At 38.3% G+C, this 13,470-nt stretch overlaps 1 protein-coding gene across 3 annotated transcripts in view; it reads left to right on the top strand.

Moving 5' to 3' along the window:
* loxl1 (lysyl oxidase-like 1) overlaps positions 1-13,470 on the top strand; it is a 200,334-nt gene that overhangs the window by 129,190 nt on the left and 57,674 nt on the right. The window contains exon 1 of one of the 3 annotated variants that reach the window (XM_047331645.1): positions 5,775-5,922. The exons of the other annotated variants lie outside the window; for them this stretch is intronic. Within the exon in view, the coding sequence (XP_047187601.1) occupies positions 5,790-5,922 (133 nt within the window). The 5' untranslated portion in view covers positions 5,775-5,789. Of the gene's footprint in view, positions 1-5,774; positions 5,923-13,470 lie in introns of those variants that run through there. 3 annotated transcript variants of the gene reach the window in all.

The following is a 13,470-nucleotide window of genomic DNA, read 5'->3' as shown; positions in this document are numbered from 1 at the left end:
ACAGAACTACAGCCATTCTAAGCTCTTAGAATGTGGCGCTTATGCAGTTTACCTTAGGTCGTTTCTCTGCAGGCTTGATGAGTGGATGAAATTGGCATTTTGCACTGTAATGCTACACTGTACTACTACTGTACTGTGTTGATTGGTAAATATGAATCTGAGTGAACAAAAATCACATGGAGTTCCTCAAGGGTCCATTCTTGGGCATTTTCCATTCAACATATACATGGTCCCCCTTGCTCAGATTATGGAGAAAAAACAACAACATATTTAACCATAATTATGCAGATTATGCGCACATATACACAACAGTTTCGCCAGAAGGCTACCTTCCCTCTGCTACGACACTGAATAAGTGTACTGAAGCAATAAATGACTATATGTTCCTGAATTGTCTATAACTGAACACAGCAAAATATTTAAACAAAAATGTTGGTCCCCAGAAAAGAATGTTTAAAAGTTAGTGCTTACCTTGAATTCATGAAATTTGAATCTACATATCAAACCATAAAATTTTGGAGAGCTTTTAACTTTTAAAAAAGATAATTACAAAATCAGCCTTCTATCAACAAAGCAGGAATCGAATTATCTCTCTTACACTAGTTCTTAAATCACTGCAATGGCTTCCTGTGTTCCAAAGGATACACTTGTCTATTCTATTACTTGTCTATGAACCACTAAATGGTCTCAGGCCTAAATACATCTCTGATCAACTTGTAAGCTATGAAGCATCCTGACCCCTCAGGTTATCTGGGAGCAGTTTACTAAGTGTTCTCAGAATCCAAACCAACAAGGTGAAGCAGTTTTCTGCTCCCCACCCATGGAACAAGCTTTCTGAATAAAAAAAATAAACAAACTATCAGGTCATTTAAATCAAGGCTAAAAACACCATCATTGGCTATTTAATATTAATAATAATACATTTCATTTATAGAGCACTTTTCATTGCTAAAAGCAATCTCAAAGTGCTATTTAACCATGTATGATTTGTTTTTGTTGTCTTAAATGCAATTTTAATGTCTTATTGATGTCTTATTTTAAATGTTTTTAATTATTCTGTGCCGCTGTAAAGCACGTTAAACTGACTTGATTTATTATCTTTTGAATGTAATTTTAATGTCTTTTTAATGTCTCATTTTTCATGTAATACTGTGCCTCTTGTAAATTCCCTTGCCTTGCCTGGGCATAGCATTGCTTTTATCTAATTGCTAACACTTGCATGGTAACATGCTCACAGAGACAAGGCTAACCTGATGATAGTTGGTAGTGAAGTTTAGTCAGATCTAGCAATGCATTTATTTCATGTGCAAAAAAACTGAGTGGGAAAAAAGTGAACAAGAGGTAATTTTTTGGTCAAATGACTGTCTTTAGAACAGCTTGTACAACCTCTAATTTGAGTGACGTGAATAGAAAACTCTCCTGTCATAGTCTCTAAAGATATATTGTTAGAAATTACATTATATTCATCCTATGTCAAAGAAAGGAAGTGCTCATCAGCAGTACATGTTCTGTTTCAACAGAAGATTTGGAACTTAAAACGTAACAAATGTACAGAATGTTCCAGGAGAGCCCATTATACCAATTTACTTGAATTGGCTCTCGAGAAACAAGATGAGTGATGAGTCAGCTGAAGAACCATACATCCATGAAGGGTTGTTCATGTGTACGACCATCTCCTCTCCTCTTACTAAATAAATACATTTGCTGAAAAGCAATGGGATGTCCTCTTTGTTGACCCTATTTTTGAAATACTGTACCTCCTATTTTTTTCTCTCACTACAGAGCAAGCAATGTACAGTATGTGAATATCTTGTACATGCAGACCCTTCTGACCTCTGTTTCCACCCAAAGGAGATTAGGTGGAATAATCGGTTACTTCCTCTGTTGCAACTGTATGGCATTCGAGAATTCTAAGCACTTTCAAAGTAAGTCACACCACAGGAAAAAAGCTACAGTATCAGGCAGTGTCTTAGCTGTTGGTGTGAGTTACCTTCTCTAATGCCTATTTGGGCTTCAGTAAACAGGGGAAACGAGTAGAACTATTACAACTCACCCCTTGCAACACACTTCTTAGATGACTAAAACACAGCAATTTGAAGTGGTGTGTTCCAAGGTATTTAAAAAAAAAGCTGGCCATTCAGTCTTAACATTGTAATTATTTTTCCCCGGTAAAACAGAAGTGGCAATCAATAACTACTCAGATTAGAATGCAAATAGAGCTGCATGAGAACGGTACATCCAGGAGGTCTGCATGAGGCATTATTCTTGTTTCCTGTCACAATTTACTCTTGTCCTTTCAGTTATTGACATAGAGCTGTTTTGGTTATTATTCCTAGTGTCATTGTACGTGTTCATATGCACACTTAACACTTTACAGTACTGTGCAGACTCAACTGTATAATGTTTACCATATTCACCATATCAATTTGCCATAGGAGCATGCTAGCATCTACAAACTATAGCCAATAGTTATTTAAGTATTTGGTTATAAAAGGAATAAGGGTAAGGAATCCCAAAGTTTGGCCAGACATTATGGCTAAAAGTCGCTTGCTTAAAATGGTGTTTCCTCTTAATTGGTATGCCTCTCTATGCTCTGAGATTGTCACTTTCTTTTAAGTGACTTGAGGTCACTTTGATGCTTGTAATTCTGATGCGATTGCACATTTTGCTTAAAACATTCCATCAATTGATTTGAATGGTTTCCCTGCATCTGAGCTTCTATGGCTATTATAAAAGCAGTTTCACCTCCCATGTCTAAAAAACCTCCATAGGAGTAATTAGCCGGAGACCCCTATCACCACCCAATTATCTCATCAATTCAATTTCTTAGAGCAAGTGGGGAGTTAATTAGGGCATTGTCCATATTGGTAAGTGATGATGCCGTCCAATGGGCTTGTCACCCCGTCCTCAGACGGTCTTGACCACCATCTTGTCTTTCTCACGTTAATTCAATTTGTCTCTAAATCTTCTGCTCCTTTCCCTCTACTGCTCAACTACTGTGAGTCTCACTACCTCAGTGCCAATACTAGTGATGTACTGAAAATCTCTCCAATTTCAGCAGGGTTTTTGTTGTTAGATCTGTCCAAAATGTAATGTCCAAAATCACACAAGTCAAAGTAATTAGCTCATGGATTGTATGAAATTTGCCTGCGGCATATACAGTATACAGTACAATGCATTGCATATATGGGGTACTGACTAGCATGATTTGAATGGAGAGGCAAAAAGATAAGTAAATCAGGACATTGTTCAGCAGGCAATTAACTGATTCAAGACTAAAATAATTTTGCCTTTACATCCTTGACTGTTTGTGACCAGTGGGAGAACAGCCTCTAAATGAAAAATGAAAGGTTTTACGCAGATAAGATGATCTATACATGCTGTTTTTGACCTTTTCATTAGGATATTATTCTGTAGGACTAGGGAGTACAGAATTTTTTTTTATTTGCAGTGGGACCACTCTGAAGTAAGAGTCCTATCTAACAACCAGGGGAGAGTGATGCAAAGCAGCGCAAAATGGCAGTGTGCGCCCATCTCAGAGGCCATGGGCATGTGGCTCTGAGAATAATGTCAGGCGCGATGTTGAGACAGCAGGAAGTGATGGCGAGGTCAATAGCACAGTATTCTACTGTTATTTTAAGGCAGCATTATCAAGAGGCTAATTTGTACCTGAAGGAGGCCGCACAATGTGCGTACACTCTGCTTGTTACACACACGATCTGCTCGTGTGTGAAGTGAGACAGAAAAAAACGTTCCTTGGTACTTCCTGGAAAATCCGCCCTTATTTCGGTACCACTCCACCTATGTGCAAGCATAACTGACTTTTAAAAGGACTGGGACTCTCATTGGTTTATTGCATGCTACACCCACAATACAAACGTTTGAACCAAACACATGCCCCAGTGACCTTTTTTTTTCCAAAGTTAAACATGCAGTGGATTTGGACATCCCCTAAATGGACTTGAACAATATGCACTTTGGACCATGCTCTTAAAAATAGTGACTGAATAGATTATCATCTCTCTTAGACAAAGACCATGATCCATCTGCTGTATGAATATATGATCCAACTGATCATTGTAACAAATGAACCAGTGAAATTGAAGATGATTCTTTGAGTAGAATTGTGTTAGTGTTACCATTCCTTTCCATTAAGGATGTGGAAAAATGTATTTTCTGATTATGACAGCAAAAAATATCATTTGTATTTATTAAAACAGCATCAATGACACAAAGCTGTATGACCAACAAATTAGGATTTGTACAGAAATGTGCAACATCACTCATCAATTTAATTAAACCTTTGTGTGTATTTACTCTCAGAAAACACGCCTATACATTGTGTTAATCTGAAACCCAATAGAGTTGATATTTGTTCACCAGAGTACATCAGTAAGCAGACTAGAATGTCAACAGTCATGTGAAGGTCCATCAAAGTGCTATACATTTTTCATTTAAAATAGACAGGGAATCAAAGAACCCGCCCTTCGAACTCAGGGCCAGTTACACAATATCTCCTGCTGCCCCCATGTCACTATCTGTGTGCCTTTCATCTCATCCTCCTGGAGAGGGACAGCGGCTTCTCTTTCTTCTGCTCCTCAGCCGCTCTATTTGATCTCTGTAATTCAGCTAATGAGGCTGGGCCTCTGGCAGGCAGCTGGCACACACACTAAAGGCAGCAGCACTGTGATGTGCCCCCAGATCTTTGTTAGCTGCAAAGTGCCACCCCATCTGACTCAGCAGCCAACTCTGAATCACTCAGGGTCCCGTTGAACAAGGTGGGAGAATCACACTTAATTACCTGCTGTTGGAAAATCCGCACGGTTTAGAAATAATAGAATCTAGGTCAACTTGAGCTCAGCATGAAAAATATACAAATCATCAGAAAAATTATTTTGCTTTACTTAAATTTTGTTTAGATGTTACGAGTATGCAGCAATTGATCTTGTTTGACTGGGCCATTTGCTTTGCATGATGAAGTAGTGCTGACATCTTCCCCTGTAAAGAAGGATTTTCATTACATTGAAATTTTCATTGCACAATCGCCCGATAGGTCACACCCCAGTTATCAAATTGTTGGTGTCCCCATCAATTCAACTTTGGCACTTGTCAGCAGCATCCTACATTCCCTGATAAAATACAAGTTACTTGCAGTGTGGATTGGAATATGAAATGTGCCAGACAGATTTGTCTCTGGAGTGCAGGAGAGGGCTGGGCAACATCTGAGTCAGCGGTCTTTGAGGCAAATGCAAACCTCTCAAAAATGCAAATCTCTGATTTCTTCCAGATTAGTGGGAATCAAACTGAGCTGTAGATGCAGAAACACAAGTAGTTGGCAGCCTGTCTCCTAAGCATCTGATTAAATAGAAACCCAATGCAGCATCCTTCAATAGTTGGTCTTAAGATAACAAGAGTCCCTTCTGATGTTTTGAAAGAAAGTCCTTCTTTTATAGTGCCAATATTTTGATGTAAATTATATATGAAAATGCAGATTATATTGAAAATCTCACTCACTTTGGAGTGAAACAGGGGTGGGGATTGCCTGGCCTCCTGACCGTATGTGGCCTCTGAGACAGTTTGGCGTGAAACAATTCATATACCCAGAAATGTAAATTACATGTACAAAAACCTCATGAAAGCAATTCATTTTGGATGCGTAAAAAGAAAATAACTAGTATATAGTAAATGAGTAACAAACTATTTCAGAGCAGATATAGCACGAAATGTTCAAACACTGATGGACACTGATTTCCTGTTTTTCCTCTCAGACCTGTAACAAGTACCACCAAATGCATGGCATCACCAAAGGTGAGGATTTGTTTGAACCAATACCAGCGGTGAGTAATATCATCATCGTCATCATCACCGTACTGACTTCAGATGCCTCCCCAAAGAAAAGGTTCCAGCCATGGCATTGGAGAGGTTAGTGTTTATATGTGTTCAATAATTTAATTAATGTAGTACGGCCCTCAAAGGATGTTATGAATATTTAAATGGCCCTCGATAGGAGAAAAGGTTCCCCACCCCTGGAGTACAAGCTGATAGTGTCATATGGAAGCACGGATGCAATGCACTGTGATTAAACAACGAGGAACTATGCTTTGAACTGTATTCAAAGAAAATCATGTTGGCTCCTCATTTGCATAGTTTGAATTGGCAGTCTACTAATAGTTCCCCGCTTGCAAATTACTGCAATGGGGTAACTCACAGCGATGAAAATAAAAATGCGTATCCGTGACTAGGTAAAGGATGACGTGCTCTTTTTTGGTGCTATTAATGCCATGTCGGTTTGCTGTGGTAGCCATCTGACCTGGGGTTTGTTCACTCAAAGTGAAAGCTTGCAGCCTCTTTGGAGCTGGGGGATAGAAGCCATGTCTGCTTTGTGCCTTGCATGAATGCCATGTCCTGGAGCCAGGCGCAGATGGCATGAAAGAATCCCTGAACTGTAGAGAAAAACCTAAGGCATCCACCTGGAGGCTCACAGGGTGGCATCATGGTGGAACAAACTCAATGTTCACACCACCAGGATCCAGCTCCGCTACATCTCAGGGCTTTTTTGAGTTGAGAAATCGGCTTTCCTTTTTGTGCAGTGAATATTTAGACCACGCGAAAGAGGGAATGCCGTTGACACGAGTCAGTAGATGTGGAATGTTATAATTTATTTGCTCACTGGAGATTTAAAATTGTCGACATGACAATGTTTTCACGTAAATTCACCAGAAAGCACACAAAGTTAGCAAAAATGAGAAGTTTTAATTAATGAAGTCATTTATTTGTCTAATAAGACATGACACCATGGTCCATATTTACATATTCATTCAACTGAGAAAACATTATAGCAGAGCCCTCCGCTATAAGTGTCATCAGAAGTGGAAATTTGAAATTCCAATTCACTGCATGAGAGACATCACCAAAGGGAGTAAAATGGGAGAGAGAGGAGCAATGAATAGATAATTTGGCAAAGCATTTGCTCAACAGTGTGCTGCAAGTCTTAAGTGACATATCAGTCCTGGTAGGTGAAACCTCCTCCCAGGTGTGTGATTCTGGAAATGTTAACTGAAGTACAGAACAGACAGAAAATGGAATGAGACAGGGGATGATGTACAGTTCAAGCAAATGTCATGCTCATTTGTGAAATCATAGTATGAAGCTACTTTATATTTTTCATTTTATTATTGTTACCCTGCGTGCAGGCATAGCTGGGAGCAGAGTATTGTTTTCACTTCACAGTGTGTGTGTGCACGTGTTTGTGTGTGTACATACAAAATAACTTTTGATAATTTTCATCAAAGTTGGGGAGATTACTTGGAGGGTACCACTAGATGATCATCTTTTGTAGGCAGTCAATTGTGCGGTGTGTGTGGAGTTGGGTGACACACTACACTCTTACAGAGCAGGGCTGGTGTTAAGATGAGGTCTGCTGAGAACTGTACGCTTGTCACATTAATATATACAGCAAAAGTAGAAGCTACCAAGTTATTGCTGAATCCTGACTGTCTGTTGAAAACTTAATGGGTCTTTTAATAGGCCACCGATGTGGGCGGGACTTCTTACGGTGTTGCTGATTGACAGTCTCACAGTGACAGACGGGTCAGTGTGTTTGTGTGGGACAGACGGGGTGGGTAGTAACACATTACTAGTACCGCTTATGAGTTCAAAAGTATTTTTTTTAAGGCTGTACTCTTTACTCAAGTTGATTTTTGAGCAAGTAATCTACATTTAACTTAACTTAATTTGCCATAATGCCCTTTAAAACGTTTAATTCGAGGGAGAGCACGCAAGGAGGAGCTCTTCTGCAGATGCAGAGGTGCCAGCTGACAGGTTTCTGTGTCTCTCTGAGTTCTTGGGGTTACTATGCCTTGGTTAATTAAGGGTTTATTTTGACCAAGAGTTCATAAAAGTTGGAACAGTGGAAGCAAGACAAACCAATGCATATTTGGTGAGTTTTATTTTGTGTCTGTTGAGTGTCGAGTTTGAAAGAAGTGTGATGAAGCTGGTCTTAATTTAAGGAAAGAGAGTTGGTGTCAGTTATATTTTTAAGTTTAATAAGGAAAATATGTGTAAGAATATTCACTTTCTTTTGTGCACACTTCATCCTATCAACTGTGGCCTCTCTGCTCTGTGTGTGTCTCAGACATGCAGCTCTTTATAATCTACATCCACGACACAGCCAGAGAGCAGTGGAGAGAGAAGAAAAAAAACACAGAACACAACAGCCTTTGTATTATGTGTTGAGGATTTTCCGTCACATAGTAATACTGATAATAGGTATCTGATGTGACACTCATTTTGATGGAGACACATTTATGTATGTGAGGCTTTTCCCCGCCATTTATCATCAGGAGACAAGTTGGCAAAGATTGAGACATCAGTTAAAGTGTGCCTTTGCCTATATACACACACACACACACACACACACACACACATACATATACATGTATATATATGCCTATATTATTCCAAGTAAAGGTATATTATTGACAAATCAAAGGAGAGATTCAATTTTCATGTTGTTACTATTGGTAAGTTTAAATGTTTACAACCACATTTTGGCAACATGCAAATATAGAATAGATGGGAACTTCATATTGCTCATGTTTTTTATTTTTATTTTTATTTTATTCTTGTCCACAAAGCAAGTGTGAAATTGTTAAAAAAGGAAATTCACCAATATCTTAGTTTATTATTTAGCACTGACCCGCTCACAATAAAAATATCTAAATAGAAAGTATCTTGTACTTTGAATAATTTATTAACTAGGTACTTTTTTTTAACTTTTACTTGAGTATTGTTCTCAACTGTGAATATTAACTTTTACTTGAGTACATTCTTATGGGAGTAATTGCACTTTGACTTGAGGACAGATTTTAAGTAGTCTGCCCACCCCTGGTGACAGAGCGCATGAGGGACAATGTGGCATGGAGAGCTGCACACTGGAGAAACAACACAAAACATTAAATTAAATATCAGTTGTGTTGAGTAAACATTTTTTGTGTCATTATGAAACTGTGTTGTGACAGATAAAGTACATAGTGTTTACATAGTAGCCTATGTACAATGCGCATGTAGGGAATGCATCACCCTGTGATGCTCTGAATTTGCTTTGAAGTTGAAATTCATGCTCTGTGTGTGCACCAGAATGACTTTTCTAGCTCTGTATAATAATATCGGCTGTGGTCTTTAAAGAAGTTGGACACAGAAAGTGTGGAGAGGACCTAGTTGCTGCAGAACTGAGTAAAACTACTTGTGTGTACAATTCTGATGAATTGCAGAGCGCTTGTCAGTGTTTTACAGTGGCCTTTCAGGGGAATAATAAAAACCAGTGCATCATCTGTCTAAATCGAAATAATTAAAATCATTCATCTCAAGGCCTACACCCAATCAAGCTCGCAAAACTATTAAAATACCACTTAAAGGAGGGCTAGCTCCAACACAACTGGGGATATGTGTGTATTCTTACATTAACACAGTGCCATTTGCTGCAAAGTTTTATTTCGAGCTGAATTACTTAACTGACCACAGAAAAAGCTGACATGCAATGTGTGGTATGAAAAAACATCGCGAGTGAAGTAAGTCATTCAGACTTGTGATTTAGCCACATAAGAACAATAACAAAGCAAATCCTGTTACATTTTATGAAAATCTTTGATTACAAAGTCGGTGCAAAAGAAAGGATCCAGTTGATCACAATGGCTTCATTTCAGATAAAACGCACCAGATTTGCATTCACGACATGATGTAGGATGAACGAAAACCTAACCCAAACCTACTCAATTAATGACATTCCTATTAGCCTAAAATGTATTTTGCATGTAGTGCTTATTACATGTAAACCTAAAATGGTGAACAGTAAACATTATACCATTTCAACTTCAGCATGTTTTTATTGGTTTGTCATCTTGCATGATTTTGACATTTAGCTCAAAGCACCGCTGTGCTTAACCACCATCACGGTTGTGCTTTTCATTTGGTCTCTTTTGCACTCTGCATTGTACAGGGGAATATGCCCTTGTGCCCTTCCATCAGTGTGTCTGGAAAAAATGTCACAGATGAGTTCAGTATGTCTGTACATTAATCAAGCTCAGTGGTGACAGTTTTATAATTCAAATTCTGAAAATTAATCAAATTGAACTGATGGTGTTTGGGGTGGCAGGACAGGCAGTGGTTGTGGGTAGGTAGGCGTGAAGAGCCAACCGTACATGGCCCCGCAATAATGAGTGGGAGCAGGCCCTCAGTAGGTGCAGTGTGAAAGTGCTGAGCAGGGAAAGTGAAGGTGAACCCCACAGGACTCATTTGAAAGGAACATGGTGCTTAAAGCAGCTCAGAAGCCACGCGCAAAATAAAGAAGAAAAAAAAATCACAATTACACACAATTACAGCTTGAAAAGTGTTGGTAAAGGGGCTCTTTATCTGCCTATGTTGGCTCAGCACTCCACTGTACCTTCTAATTGCTACTTTCCTACTTGTGCATATTGCTTTCGTCAGTTGCCATATACTGTCGAGGCATGCACATTGTGAGCCTTCAGTATGCTTTACTCCTTTGAAAATTGAACAGCATTGAAACTGAAAAGTGTTGACAGCTTTGCCCAACATTTAAACTTTTTTTTGTGTTTTTTTCTGTCCTGTTTGTACAACAGGCATGCACATTACAGGATACTCAGCTGCAACATTCTACACAAGACCTAACATTGGCTTTTTTTTTAAATCAATATTTACCCAGATGTTAGGGTTAGGGTTTCATTTTCTAGAATAAAGCTTATCTTACATCAAGCACATTAAGTCGCGTTCAGCCTTTTTCCTTATAATGGACTTCTATTGGGAAAAGGCTTAATGGAAGATTGCGTCCGTAGTTATAGGTTTTCGGGTCAGATTTTTGGTGACTGGAGTGTTTATGACGAAGTATATCTAAGAGAAATTTGGTGATTACTGATCGCTGCTTTAGCACATTAGGTGACGTTAAGCCTTATCACGTTAAACGTTTTAGAACGTCCCTAAAAGAGGCAGTGGGTCTGCTGTTCTATCACAGGACCACAAGGGCAGTTATGATTGATCTACTCTAAAACCAGTCCCAAATCAAATACATGTACAAGCTACTTGTTAATTTATTATAGATTGATGTGTTGATTGTATATAGGAAAACTGACTGATATGGAATACATTTGATTGAACTCCACAAATAGGTGAACAGTTTGACTTCTTAATGTAAATTTAGCATTATGCATTTGTTAACTGCTCAGAACTATTGGACCATTTTTGTGCCGTGTTCACATAATGTAAACAGCATGAGAAGGCAATCATTAATAAAGTTGTAATGTAGAGTTAGTCCCTGTAAAAAGAAATTAAAAAAAGAAGACCTGTCAATGATCTTACAGCAGCTTCCAATCATGTTTTGGTTTTTGTTGGATTGATGTACTGTATGTAAAAAAAATAAATATATATATATATGTATATATATGCCTTTTCATCACCTGACTCATGGGCTTCAGTATATGATACATACATTTAATCAATGCTATATAAAGTCTTGGTTTTGACAAGGAGATGAATACACAATCTTTCCTTAACCCTAACCCCCTAACGAAATTCTCGACCAACCCTAAACGTAGAGGGGATGAATGATTCAAACGTCACTAATCAGTGTTCAAAACTCTGACACTTGCTCTGCATTACATGGATTTTACACTTCCTGGATAAAACTAGTCCTGTGAATGAAAACCAGGCAGCAAATCTACTTCTTAATTCCCCAAAAAAACAAAATATATAGCTTCTATACTCCACTTGTTGGCACTGTTTATGTTTTTTGCCTGACACACCATTCTAGCTACAGCGTGTCTTGTACTGAGTTCTCGTTTGTTTATTTTCAATACACCAGATTCTTAATGGGATTAGGGTTATGCTTCAGCACAGCATAATGCTATCAGCATGCCATCACAGCACTATGGCAATAGTTAACAGTTCCCTCTTTGCATAAGTGACTGCTGTGTGATACTACAGTGTGTAGTTTAAATTATTTGTTCAAGCCCATTTCATGCAGTCACTTGATAAACTGTGTGTGTGTTACTGTTAACGTACTTTCCATATCGACTCTATTGATATCTGACTTATTACTTTTCTTATTTATCAGATTTTGTTCTCCGTTGGTCTCGCTTTGTCATTGTTTTCCCTGTGTCTAACGTTACTCTGACCCATTTGCTCCCTTCACAGCAAAATCCAATATTTGCAGATACGCTCTCTGCCTCAGCCTCTGTAAATATGTTTTCAAAATCCCATTGATGTTTTTTTTCCCCCTCTCTGTGCAAATAGAGGGCTTGTAATTAGGTTGATTATTTTAATACATTTAGATTGAATTTAACCCTCCTGCAAGGGAAACCAGAATTTAGAAGTCATGAGCTCTAGTGAAGAGTTTTCTATTCTGTGCAATATTAGATGGAGACCTCTGAGACAATAGTTATATCGAATGCAGACTTGACATTATGCATTCGGCAGTGCTGAATGAATAATGTGCGTGCCTTTGGTCTCCATTTCTCTTCGGATCAGAGGCGTTAGTGACATAAATCCATCAGTCGCTTGATGAAAGAAAATGTAAATCTTGGACCCTTTTTGCATATCATGTCTTGGTTTCGGTCTTCAAACAGTTTTGCCCATTAGATGAATCTTTATCAGATGGATAGTCCGGTCCTCTCATTTAATAATCCTCTGTCAGATCCCAATTAGACTGCATCTAACCAATGAAGTGCTGTCCACCAGACCCACATATCATATACCTTATACCCCCATACATGCAATGGAGATAATCTACAGCGCACATGCATGCCACCCAAGAGGCAGTGTAGTCAACTGAGTCTGAAATTAACGATTATGACTTTTAGATAACTGTATGGACAAAAAATTAATGAAAATAAAATTGATTTAACATATGTTGACAGTTTTAATGTCATGGTCATGTTCGAGAAATGTTAAAGAAATCGTATTGCAGTAATTGATGCCATATTCACCTTTACCCACAGAATGAGGTTTGCTGCCAAACACTCCCCTCATTAAACTAATATTTACAGAGGAAGAAACCATCTATAGCTCTGTCGGTAACAAGGAAAAGTCAAACGTTATGCAAAAGTCTTAGCATCCCCATGAATCAAATGAATCATGACTTGTTGGCAATGAGACATACATGACCCAGTGGTTTTGTTAAAATCTGAAGCAAGTATCCAAAATACTAAAGTTTTTCCTTAAAATACAATGATTCTTTTTTTTTTTTTTTAAACAATGAAATGTAAGTTCTGATGTCATTCACCACATTGTAATTATTTTCAAGTTTTGTTCATTAGATCAGAACGTGTGCATACTGTCTCCATATTACTTTCACAGTGCTCAAGCAGGGGGAGTTGGGAAATCTAATATTCTGCTTCATGGTTATGGAGCAGACTAGGTCACTGCTCATGGTTTAGCAGTCTTTAATTACTTCAGGGAAAA

The sequence above is a fragment of the Scophthalmus maximus genome, chromosome 4, assembly GCF_022379125.1.
Source record: "Scophthalmus maximus strain ysfricsl-2021 chromosome 4, ASM2237912v1, whole genome shotgun sequence".
In the NCBI taxonomy this organism is placed as follows: Eukaryota; Metazoa; Chordata; class Actinopteri; order Pleuronectiformes; family Scophthalmidae; genus Scophthalmus; species Scophthalmus maximus.
This window is presented reverse-complemented; position numbering and strand designations above follow the sequence as displayed.